The sequence below is a fragment of the Dendrobium catenatum genome, unplaced genomic scaffold (assembly GCF_001605985.2).
Source record: "Dendrobium catenatum unplaced genomic scaffold, ASM160598v2 fragScaff_scaffold_231, whole genome shotgun sequence".
Lineage (NCBI taxonomy): Eukaryota > Viridiplantae > Streptophyta > Magnoliopsida > Asparagales > Orchidaceae > Dendrobium > Dendrobium catenatum.
In genome coordinates this window covers 12,020,613-12,033,431 of record NW_021318693.1, presented here as the reverse complement: position 1 = coordinate 12,033,431, position 12,819 = coordinate 12,020,613, and the positions used below count along the sequence as shown (strand labels likewise).

General features: G+C 40.1%; 1 protein-coding gene across 4 annotated transcripts in view; it reads left to right on the top strand.

Annotated features, from left to right (window-relative positions):
• Window positions 1-12,819, top strand: part of LOC110100150 (snurportin-1) — a 49,895-nt gene that overhangs the window by 22,547 nt on the left and 14,529 nt on the right. For 3 of the 4 annotated variants that reach the window (XM_020827578.2, XM_020827576.2, XM_020827574.2), the window contains exons 3-6: window positions 806-992; window positions 1,091-1,341; window positions 1,961-2,075; window positions 3,183-3,275. In XM_020827578.2, coding sequence (XP_020683237.1) covers window positions 806-992; window positions 1,091-1,341; window positions 1,961-2,075; window positions 3,183-3,275 — 646 coding nt within the window. Of the gene's footprint in view, window positions 1-805; window positions 993-1,090; window positions 1,342-1,960; window positions 2,076-3,182; window positions 3,276-4,029; window positions 4,119-12,819 lie in introns of all 4 variants that reach the window. The other variant, XM_028693192.1, reaches the window with a different exon arrangement.

Below are 12,819 nucleotides of genomic sequence, written 5' to 3'. Positions count from 1 at the left end.
CTTTTGTTATACTTTATTAAGGTATAGTAATAATTTAATTTGTAATCATAATTAATTTCTTATAATTGTAAATCACTTCAATTTTATGAAATATTAAGACATCATGATGAGTTGTAAAAATGAGCTTAAGCTAAAATGGAAGCAAATATTCCTCATTTTATCTCAGTTTACAATAGCATATCTTTTGACTTTACCTTGCTTAAGGCTTAAGCCTTCCATCACCTAAATAAATTATGACATCAAACATAAAAAAAAAAAAAGCCTTCCATCACCTGACCTCAATCTAACAGGACAGCACTTGTGCCTTCGTAACTATGGTAAGAACACTAAATATGACAATTGTGCAGTAATTTATAAGGAAAGGGAAAAAAAATTATGGGAAGGCTATATGCTACTGAATACTCTGGAATATTAAGATATCGGTCATTATTATTCGACAAGTTTTACGCTGGCTGTCGACTAGCTAACGCAATCCTCCACTTTTCTCATCCAGGACGTGGGACCTGGCAACGGTAGTGTTGTATATTAAGATATCGGTATTGAAAAAAAAAATTATAGAGACTACTATAGTTGATGATATGATGGCAGAATATTAATAATCTTGTATAGAGACTGCACTTGAAGGCCAATATTTGCTAGCTGTTTTCATTAGAGTGCGATGGGAGTGTTCTTTTGTGTTTCTTTCACTTTGAAATGAATCTTGGCACCGTTCCAAACATATTATCAGTTATTTATACTTGTAATCACATGATTATCTTTTAAGCAATATGAATCCAAAACATTTCCTAAAAATGAAATGCTACAGGTACGTCTTTGCAAGGCCTGCTGGTAAGCGCTGCTTTGTTGTTTCTTCAAATGGTTCTACAGTGAGCAGACTTCGTAATGGCTCTGTTCTGCATCATTTTCCATCTTCCTTGCCTAATGGTGCCAGGACAAAAGAAATATCAGCTCCATCACATGTTTATTGTATATTGGATTGCATATTTCATGAGGTGAGCTCTTAAAATAGTCAAAACGCTTCAACTTTGTTGACATTAATTACATTATGTATTTATCTTGAGTTTCCATTGATGTTGATGTCAATTGGCAGCCTGATCAAACATATTACGTGATTGATATGGTTTGTTGGCGAGGATACTCATTATATGATTGTAGTGCCGAGTTCAGATTCTTTTGGTTGAACTCAAAGCTTTCAGAGACTGGGGCCTGTAATCCTCCGTCAACATACCATAGGTATAGATTCAGCGTCGTACCAATTTATGATTGTAATCGGATTGGCTTGCATAAAGCATATACAGGCGGCTTTGCTTTTGTCAAAGATGGCCTACTGTTTTACAACAGGTAAGTGGTTATTCTTGTAGTTATCTCTACTTTTATACATCAATGCTTGTGAAGTTGCATTTTACATGCATGCATATCTGTGTTTTCAGGCTCACACACAAACAGACAAAAATAATATTCATGTGCCAAGCATGCATGTTACATAAAAACTCAAAGTTTGGATATTTGATGTTTCTGTTCCTTAATTTCTATTAAATTGCTCACTAATTGTACGTATGATGTTTTGCATGTTTGAGTAATACTCTTCTAGTTTTTGAGCAGGAGAATCTTGATTTTAGCTTTATCTGATGCGAAGTAAAAATTCACTGAAAGCCTTGTAGTTGAACTAAATAACTCTGCATTTATCGGTAGTATTATTTTGGGTTAGAAGTAGCAGTCTATAACATTGCTTCTTCATTAGTATGTAGCGCAATTTTCTTTTTAAAACCATTGAATATACTTTTATGATTTAATAAAAAATAATCTGGTTAATCCTGCTATCAATAACTACTGTCTTCACAGCTACATCTGCTTGCCATTAATTGGTTATAGTCATCAGCATGACAACTGCATACCATTTAGAAGATTGTCATTTCTTAATTCTAACTTTATTTTCAATCAAATTCATGTGCTTTCTCAGGCATGCACACTATCAGACTGGAAATACTCCTTTGGCACTTGTATGGAAGGATGAACTCTGTAGCCAGTATGTTTTGGATACTGACAGCGAAGGACATGTTCCAGCTGAACAGCAGGTATAAATATTCAGTTTGTAATTTCCCTAATGTTCACTTATTAATATTTCATATTATAGATGATAGTTTTCTTACTTAAGTACAATCCCATCTGTGCTCTATGATTGTCACTGGGCTTGTTCATGTTACGTTGTATGGGGAGTACCATGCAGAAAAATTAGATTGTGGGAATTTTGTATAATAGTTCTGCTCGTCTTTTCTCAATTTCTGCCGAAACATTCAATTGAAAATTCCTTTATGGATTTTTTTTTTCATGTAGGCATAGAGACATGCTGAATGGGTTGATTGAAGCAGTAGATGTACCTAAATCCATATTTATGACTAGATTTAAATCCAGACTGAACCCAAATTATAACAAACCATAAAATTACCTTTATTTTACTTCGGAATTATGATTAGCTTTCATTAAAACTAGATGGGATTCTGCTCTTGTTGAATAATATATTTTTTTAATTTGAATTAGATGATAGGATTTTTTATTTATCTTTATTTAGTTTTAATTTAAATTGATTAGCCCTTATTTTGATAAATGGAGTAGGATGGATGTTATTTGGATTCTTAAATTGAAATTAATACAATCCTTAAATCATCATTTATTCCCCATCTACTCTCTTATATATTCTCTCTCCTACAACAATACTTCTCTCTCTCTCTCTCTCTCTCTCCCCCCCCTCCCTCCCTCTTTATGAGAGGCATGCACCCTGAGGTTCTAAATTTCTCTCTTTTATAAGACTGTCTGTTTGGACCATTTTGGACCAATGTGCTTAGTGATTATCTACGTAAAATATTTTCCTGATGAAGAACCCTATATATTTGTGAAAAAGTATGAAGGAGTTTCCTTTGCAAGTAGTAGTCATACTCTTTATATTATTCCAATTCAGTTTTTTTTATTGCTAATTAATCTTTTGAAGCAATCGAGTGCATGATAATAAGGCGTATCCTGTGCTTTTCAGTTTTTGGAAAATTGTTTTTGGAGGACCATCTAATGCCAATGTTCTTAAGTTTATTTTTCCTAATCAAAATGGCTTTTACATGTGAATAGCTTATCCTGGAGCTATAAATGATATTAGGAATTTTGTGTAATTACCATGCATTATGAATGATCAGGTTGTCCTGGAGTTGCAAGATGATGGAAAGTTGACTACATCTGATGATCCTCCAATTCTATTTGGCTGCTTGGAAAAAGAGATCATACAGAAGGTGACATTAGTTCAAAATCATTCTAGTTAACACCTAGTTTGACCATCTATTCTTATCAAATCTCCATCCACACTTTTCTTTCCTTTAAGCTCTCCTGCTCAACTATGCATGTATAACAATCTAAATCAAATAGTGACATTTTGATGCATTTTCTACGGTAGGATGTCGTGAAAACGGCTCATTATAAATGCATTCAGCACTCTTTAAGTTCTATATATTAACGGAGATGCTGTACAGTAAGCGCTCATACATTGTGATTAGCAATCTAATCTCTGCTACCCCTTTTTGGCTCCTTCAATTGGCAGCTGTGCAAGTTTTCCTAGTTCAGAAGGGCCCATTTTGACAGAGCATGGCCCAATGATTGGCAATTTCTGAAAGAGACATGGCTTATTGGCTTTACTGTAGCCGCAGGGTTATTTTAGCAAATTCCTTTATTTATAATATACGGTTTTAATATTGTGTGAAGCATATTTCCCATCCCTGGATTCTCTTTTCTGTTTCATTCCACTAATAACTTGTCTAATATGCCACATAAGCTAGTTTAAACATTTTCAAAAGTCCACATAGCAATTAAATGAATGTTGTGCCTGTAAGTGCAGCGCTGGTGACAGCATTATGCTGATTGGCAGGGATGATTAGCTATTCCTTGTTTGATGTAGAGTTTCTAAGTCTATAGTTGTAGGAAACACAAAATTAGTTTTGTTGCGTTGTTATTTTTGTTTTGTATTTTGAAATATTTGAATGTTGCCTGCAGTTGTATTAGTGCCCAGAATGGATTTTACAAGAGGACGCTTCATTTGGGTGATAATAGTTGAAAGCATAATTTTTTTAGAGGGACATATGGTACGCATTCCAATGCAAGTTATATTGTAATATCGTGTAATCCTATGCGGAAAAATCAGTCTCCGTTTTGGCATATGGAGCTTAGCTTAATACATGTTGGGCTTTTTTTTTTAAAAAAAAAAAGCCGGAGCTTATATTACTAATAAAAATAAAAAAACAACTACAAGCTTGAATCCTCCTTCAAAGTGTTGAAGAATGAAGGAGGAACCTTATTCAACGAAAAATCATCCCACCTAAAGCTAGTGAAAAGAGCATAGTTAGCACATAAGTTTGCTAATTTATTACTTTCTCTACTAATACAATTGAAAATGACAAAATTAAAGTTTGTAAGAATTTCCATACCCTCATCCTTGAACTTCCCTGTTTCCAAGCTCTTTGAAAGTAAGAAATGATATTTGAATTATCTCCTCAATAATAATTCATTTATATTTGAACATCCAATCCTTGATCTCCTCCTTTAAAGAATGAATAGCTAGCAACTCCAATTGAGCTATGTCCCAATGAACACAAGTTCTTCCATAAGCAAAAAGAAATCTCCCTTTGCAGTCCCGGAAAACTGCAGCAATCCCCGCTTTGTAGAAAGAAGAGATGCATCAACATTAACCTTTAGCCATTTGGGTGGAGGAGGATGCCAAGTATTAGACAGTCTAATTGACTGATTAACATCCCAAAAGCCCAAATTACTTTGACTAAAGTTATGTGAGACCGAAGCATGGCAAATAGCATTAGAAGCTATCAAACTAGGATTATCCTCTACACCTTCATGAATCATCTTGTTTCTACTTTTTCAGGAAAGGAATACTGTATTGCAATACAGGTTAACCATCATTCTTTTCTTCATAGTATTAGTTTCAAGCCATTTGATACCGTGCTCAAATTTATCAAACAGTAGAATTCTGAAACCCCATTGGTTTAGATGGTGTATTACCTCTCTAAGTTTCTAGCATCCACACATGATATGCTCCACATCTTCAATTGCATTGCATCCCCTAGGACAATTAGCATTCTATAGTAATCTTCTATAGCATAAAAATTGAAGCGATGGGACAGCATTTCTACTCAATCTCCACCAAAACACTTCCACCCGAGCATTCAACTTAGCCTTCTTGATCCAATTCCAGTTCTGAGAATCAGATGTTCCTTGTGCCTCAGCTTTAATGACTAATCCCGAAATAGTCATTCCAGAATTTTGATTTATCAGCTCCATATGATCCTCTTCTTCCTCTTGTATAATTCTAATTTGAATGATAAAATTAACTAGCTCCCTTCCAAAGTGATGAGGTCATCGACAGGAGGTTTCGGCGAGTCTACCAGAGACGACATCGGAGATCGACGGCCGTGATGGAGAGCCTCCACTACTGATTTTATTTGCACTAGCATTTTATGTATTATGCATTTTCTTTTCCAGTTTTTCCCATTTTACCCATGAGGGTATTAGTTTGCTTTTGTAGCCCAGAGGGCATTTTAGACTTTTATATTTTGTTGTCACGTGGAGCCTATTTAAAGGGCTCTTGTATCTTGTATGAGGCATTGATATTGATGAATAAAAAGATTTTCTATTGTTTTGTTCTCTTTGTGAGTTCAAGAAGATCTCTTTGTGAGTTCTTGCAAGAGATCTCTTTGTGAGTTCTCTAGGTGGTCACATCCGTAGCTCCTCCCTTCATCCATTTGCCTCCACCCTGGAACCCCACCCATCGGCCACCCCAATCCCACCGGCCGGCCATCTTGCTGCCGGCTACTCCCCCACCTCCATCCGTCCCCCATCTCCCTCTCTCCCCACCTTGCTTGGGATGTGAATTTCCAAATTCAAATCCTTTCTAAATTTGGAAAGTCCACTTATGGTAAGTTTTGAATGAGTCCAAAATTTCAAATTCTAATTGAATTGGATTGATTTAAAATTTGCTTAGTCATCATCCATACTTAGAAACCCCTCTCCCTCTTTCCCAAATCCCCTTCCCCCTCTATACATGCCGCCGGCACCTTAATGGGCTCCCCCATTAATTGCAATTAATTTCCCCACCTCTAATTTGAAATTAGAAATTGATTTCAATTAGAAACCTCCTCCTCCTCTTTCCTTTAAACTGAAATTTATTTCAGTTTTCCCTCCCATATCTCTCTCCCCCCCTCATGCTCATGCCGCTGGCCCCCTGTATGACAAGATTTAATCTCTTGCCTAATGAGTCCTCCCTCTCAATTGAATTAGGTTTTGAAATTCAGAATTTTCCCTCTTAATTCTCTAAAACTGAAATCTTTTCAGTTTTCTAAAACCAAAAGCTCCTCCTTTCACCCTTTCTACCGCCGGCTTCCCCTCTTCTCTCCAACCCCCCGACCACCCATCTCCTTTTTTTTGGAGAATTCTTCGCGGCAACCTTTATATCTCTCTTCAATGATTAATGGAGGAACCCGAGTGGAACTTCGGGTTTGAATACGACAACCAAGGGAGAGTTAATATCCTCCGATCGCCGTTCTTCGACGTCGGCTTCGACTTCGACGACACCGTCGAAGAATACTTGGACCGGATCCTACCAACGCTAGTGGAGTCCATCGACGACCACTTCTCCGTCTACACGTGGATCATCAAAGGTCGATCTACCGTGCCCCCTCCACCTCCGAGTTCCTCCTCTACGGCGACGTTCCTTGGCTCCTCCCTCCTCGTGGCAACCTCACTACTAGCTTGGACGATCTTCCGCCGCTCAACCTAGTCTTCGTAGGAAAGAGAGAAAGAGGTCTCAAGGTGTGAACAACTCTTTATTACTTGTGGGATTCAAGTTACTAGTTTTTAACGTTATTATTTTCCTTGTATTAGATTAAATCGTCCGGCTATCTTCTTTTATTGTAATTCTTTTGCCTAAGCAAAGAGGAACTCTACGAGCTCTTGTAACCGATTTGAATTTGAACCATGAAATTATGAATGGTTAAGTTTTAATTAATTTTCTTTTCTTAAATCATGTGTAACTCAAACCATGCATCACATCATTTTGATATCAGAGCCAGGTTACCATGCTTGACATGTTTAGAAAGCATCCTAGGGTTTAGTTCTTGTGGTTGTTCAAAACTTTCATGCATATCATTACTTAGATAGAATTTATTTCAATGTTTTTGTTACTGTTTTTGCATTTCCTGCAAGCATCTAGTTGAATTAGGTCATATTAGCTAGCATCTTAGTGTTGGCCTTTTGATTGGAAGGTTCTTAAGTGTTTAGAGCAACTACGCCTTGTTGTAACCCTGCTGTCCTCACATTTCCTGCAGCTGTTTTTCACTGTTAGGGAGTCTAAGCACTTGTTTGACTGTTGCCTTTTAAAATCCTGCAGTATTTATAGGCCGTTGGGAGTCTCTAACTTAAGTCCTAGGTGCTGTCCACACCATAGGAGTCTCTCTGAACACTTAGAATAATTTTCCTAGTTGCTGTAGTTTGCTGTCCGCTCAGTTTCAGCCTCAGTTGGCAACCTTTCAGTGCTTTAACTTACCTATTTCCTTGCTGCCCCTCTCCAGTAAACCACCCATAGCATTCCCCAACCTTAACCAATGGACCCGGAGCACTTGCAAGCGACTTTAGACCTCATAGTGGGGCAATTGGGATCGGTTACACAACAGATCCGCAACAACCAAACTGATTTAGCTGACTTTAGACGCCATACTAGTGACCGACTAGATAATATCGAGCGTATGAGAAACCCTGCAATCTACACACCGTCGAGACCTCCCTCACTTTATGGCGAGGGCAACAGACCCGATTATAACCAACCTCGTGATCCCGGACATCTTCAAGACCATTACCAACATAACCCAAGACCCCACCAAGAGCCCATAGGGAACGACAACCCTTGGAGAGACAACGACGCTCAATTACTGAAAAACATTAGGATTGACGCCCCAACATATGACGGGACCCTTGATCCTCAAGTTTTCCTAGATTGGCTCAAATCGATGGATAGCTACTTTAAATGGTACAACATCTCTGAAGCGAAGAAAGCCAGATTCGCTGAAATGAAACTCACTGGTCGAGCCAACCTTTACTGGACCAACTTGGAAAACATGCGTGAATCTCGCGGAGAACATCTGATAAACGATTGGAGGACTATGAAACAGGAACTTAGGAGAAAATACCTACCACCTTCCTACTACCCTAAGCTTCTAGATAAGTGGAATCGGCTAACCTAGGGGAGCAAGTCCATTAAAGAATACATCTCCGCCTTCGACGATTTCCTGATTCGTTGCAACGGCGAGGAATCTCCTACCCCAACACAAATCCTGTCTATGTTTAGAGCTGGCCTTCGGGAAGATTTTCGCACCGAACTGTTTGCTAGAGGAATAGACACGCTAGAGGCCGCCTGCAGCCTTGTACTTGACTTAGAGGAGTCCAAAACCCATTCCCACACTAGGCTGTTTGACTCCCGACCCAACCCGTATCGTTCTTCCACCAGCCAGCCTCAAAGCCGACCCACAAACTCGACCGGTAGCCGACTTGCTGCTAGTTCAGCCCCTCATCGTCCGGACCTTAAAGGTAAAGCACCCGAATGTGACACTCCCAGACCCAATTCGGGAACCAAATGCTATAGGTGTTATGGATACGGGCATATCGCCTCGCAATGTTCTAGTCCCTATAAGGTCCCCATAATAGAAGAGGTTGATGACGACGAGGAAGAACCCGAGACTGACTTAGTTCATCATGTTGATGAAGAAGAAGATTCTTTCACTGAGGATGAACCCGCCACCCTGCAAGTCGTTAGGTGCGTGCTGCCCCAACCTATGTTAAGTGACGACTGGAGAAGGACTGCAATTTTTCATACCTTTACTAAAATTGGGGATAAGAACTGTAAGGTTATTATTTATAGCGGAAGCTGCATCAACGCTATCTCTTCAGCGATGATCTCTAAGCTTAACATTAAGGCCACACCTCACCCAAATCCATATAAGGCTGCCTGGATTAACTCAACTTCCATGGAAATAAAAGATAGGAGCCTTATCCCACTCGAGTTTAATGGATATCAAGAGAAGATTTGGTGTGATGTGTTGACGATGGATGTGAGCCAAATTATCCTTGGTCGTCCCTGGCTGTTTGACAACGACGTCCACATTTATGGGAGGACGAACACCTGCGTGTGCGAGCACAATGGGAAGAAGATTAAGTTGATTCCCTCACAGCCCCGATCTGATAAGAGTGAAGCTAAAGTTATTCCCCCTAAGCGTAAAAAAGGCTTACACTTCTTAACTGCTAAAGAAGTGGATATTGAACTTCACCAAGGATCACCCATGTACGCTCTGGTAGCTAGGGAAGTGGATGATGATCATGAAGGGCAAATCCCTGAAGAAGTAAAACCTCTTCTGGAGAAATTTGCTGTTGTCTTCCTCGAGGAGCTACCTGACCAACTTCCACCCCTTAGGGACATCCAACATGTCATTGATTTAGTGCCTGGAGCTTCCCTGCCTAACCTCCCTCACTACCGGATGAACCCAACGGAGCACGCTGAACTAAAAAGGCAAGTAGATGAACATCTACAACGCGGATTTATCAAAGAGAGCCTTAGCCCGTGTGCCGTTGCTGCCCTTTTAACTCCTAAGAAAGACGGTTCTTGGAGGATGTGTGTTGATATTCGTACTATCAACAAAATTACTGTGAAATATCGTTTTCCGATCCCACGATTAGACGACATGTTAGATATGATGACGGGAGCAACTCTGTTTTCTAAGGTCGATCTTAAAAGCGGATATCATCAGATTAGGATCCGCCCAGGTGATGAATGGAAAACGGCCTTTAAGACAAAAGATGGGTTGGGTTGTATGAATGGATGGTTATGCCCGTTGGTCTTAGTAACGCCCCTAGCACGTTCATGCGGATTATGACCCAAGTCCTTCGACCTTTCCTCGGAAAGTTCGTGGTTGTCTACTTCGATGATATATTGATTTACAGTAAATAAGTAGACCAACATTTGGAACACTTGAAGCAAGTATGTGAGATTTTAAGGAAAGAACAGTTGTATGCAAACCTCCAGAAGTGTGTGTTCTTTACTGATAGTGTTACCTTTCTCGGATTCATAATCTCATCTCGAGGAATTTCATCCGACCCCGAGAAAGTTAGAGCGATCAATGAGTGGCCTGAGCCTAAGAATATCAGAGATGTTCGGAGTTTCCATGGATTGGCCACATTCTATAGGAGGTTTATTAGAAACTTTAGCACGATAGTGGCACCCATAACCGACTGCCTCAAGAAAGGGGAATTTCGCTGGACGTTAGCCGCCACTAAGGATTTCGAAGACATTAAGAAGAAAATGGTTGAAGCCCATGTTATGCGTCTCCCTGATTTTTCCAAAGTTTTTGAAGTGACTTGTGACGCATCAGGAATCGGTATTGGTGAAATTTTATCTCAAGAAGGACATCTTGTGGCATATTTTAGTGAGAAGTTGAACGACATTCGTCAGAGGTATTCTACCTACGACAAAGAATTCTATGCGGTCATTCAGTCCCTTAGGTACTGGAGTCACTATTTATTGCCACAAGAATTTGTAATCTTCTCTGATCATGAAGCCTTGAGGTACATTAACTCGCAGAAGAAACTCAATGCCCGCCACGGTCGTTGGGTTGAATTCTTACAAGAGTACACTTACACAATTAGGCATAAGGCTGGGATGGAGAATAAAGTAGCGGATGCCCTTAGCAGGAGAATGATGATCACTCAAGAAATGAGGACTGAAGTTATCGGGTTTGAATGCCTTAAGGAAGACTATAAGGACTGCCCAGATTTTAACGATACCTATTCCCTTTTAACCTCGGGACATGAACGCACGATAGATGATTTCGTGGTAGAAAATGGGTACCTTTTCAAAGCTCAAAAACTCTGTATTCCCCAAACCTCCCTTCGTGAATATCTTGTATGGGAATTACATGCTGGAGGTTTAGCTGGCCACTTCTGGCAGGCAAAAACTATTACTGCACTAGAAAACCGTTTCTACTGGCCCAGCCTCAAGCGCGATGTCGGCAAACTCTTAAAACGATGACACATTTGCCAACTGGCCAAACAGCGGAAACAGAATACGGGACTCTACTCTCCACTCCCCGTATCTAGTCGCCCATGGCAAGATGTGAGTATGGACTTCATCCTTGGTTTACCCAAAACAGCTAGGAAGCATGATTCGGTCTTTGTGGTCGTTGATCGATTTTCCAAAATAGCTCACTTTCTTCCATGCTCCAAAACCTTCGATGCTTCTAGGATCGCGAAGATTTACTTCGACGAAATAGTTAGACTCCATGGCTTACCAAAGACCATCGTGTCCGATAGGGATGTTAAGTTCACAAGCTATTTTTGGAAAACGCTTTGGCACAAAATGGGGACGAAACTTCAATTCTCCACTGCTTTCCACCCCCAGACCGATGGTCAAACTGAGGTCGTTAATAGGAGTTTAGGAAATCTTTTGAGGACTTTGGTAGGAGAAAATCTTAGGGATTGGGACTCAAAACTTCCTGTGGCAGAAATTGCTTATAACAACTCTACCAATCGAACCACTGGCCTTAGTCCTGCTGAAATTGTGTACGGATACCAACTTAAACAACCTATTGACCTAATTCCCATGAGTCCTAGGGATAGAACATCTGAGTCTGCATTTGCATTCGCATCCCATCTGCATGAGTTACACAATGAAATAAAAAAGAAAATTGAACAAAGCAATACCAATTATAAAATTCATGCTGATAAGAAAAGGAGGTTTAAAGAGTTCCAAGTGGGAGACTTTGTGATGGTACGGATCCGCCCGGAGCATTTTCTTCCTGGGTCCGTAAAGAAGTTACATGCGAGAAGCGCCGGACCATTTAAAATAATTGCAAAGGTTAATAGTAATGCTTATGTGCTAGAACTCCCGAAAGGGTTTAATATGAATCCTACTTTTAATATCGAGGATATAGTAGCCTTTGAAGTCCCTGATTTTAACCCCAACAATCCACTCTATAATGAGCCTTGTGTGACCCCACCTGGTGAGATCCCTAGCCTTCCTCCACTCCCCAACTTACCCCATTCACCTAGAGCGGAAAAGATCGAAACCATTCTGGATGATGAGATTATTTCCACAAAGGATGGAGGGCGCCAACGATACTTAGTCCATTGGGAAGGGACACCGGAGACAGAGGACACGTGGATTGTTCGAGAGGAGCTACAGAGATTGGACCCAGATCTTCTAGAGTTATATGAGAGCTTCCATAGCACGCACTCGACGGGGTAGAGTTCTCTCCCACCCGGGGAGAATGATGAGGTCATCGACAGGAGGTTTCGGCGAGTCTACCAGAGACAACATCGGAGATCGACGGCCATGATGGAGAGCCTCTACTACTGATTTTATTTGGACTAGCATTTTATGTATTATGCGTTTTCTTTTCCAGTTTTTCTCATTTTACCCATGAGGGTATTAGTTTGCTTTTGTAGCCCAGAGGGCATTTTAGACTTTTATATTTTGTTTTCACGTGGAGCCTATTTAAAGGCTCTGGTATCTTGTATGAGGCATTGATATTGATGAATAAAATGATTTTCTATTGTTTTGTTCTCTTTGTGAGTTCAAGAAGATCTCTTAGTGAATTTTTGCAAGAGATCTCTTTGTGAGTTCTCTAGGTGGTCACATCCGTAGCTCCTCCCTTCATCCATTTGCCTCCACCCTGGAACCCCACCCGTCGGCCACCCCAATCCCACCGGCCGGCCATCTTGCCGCCGGCTACTCCC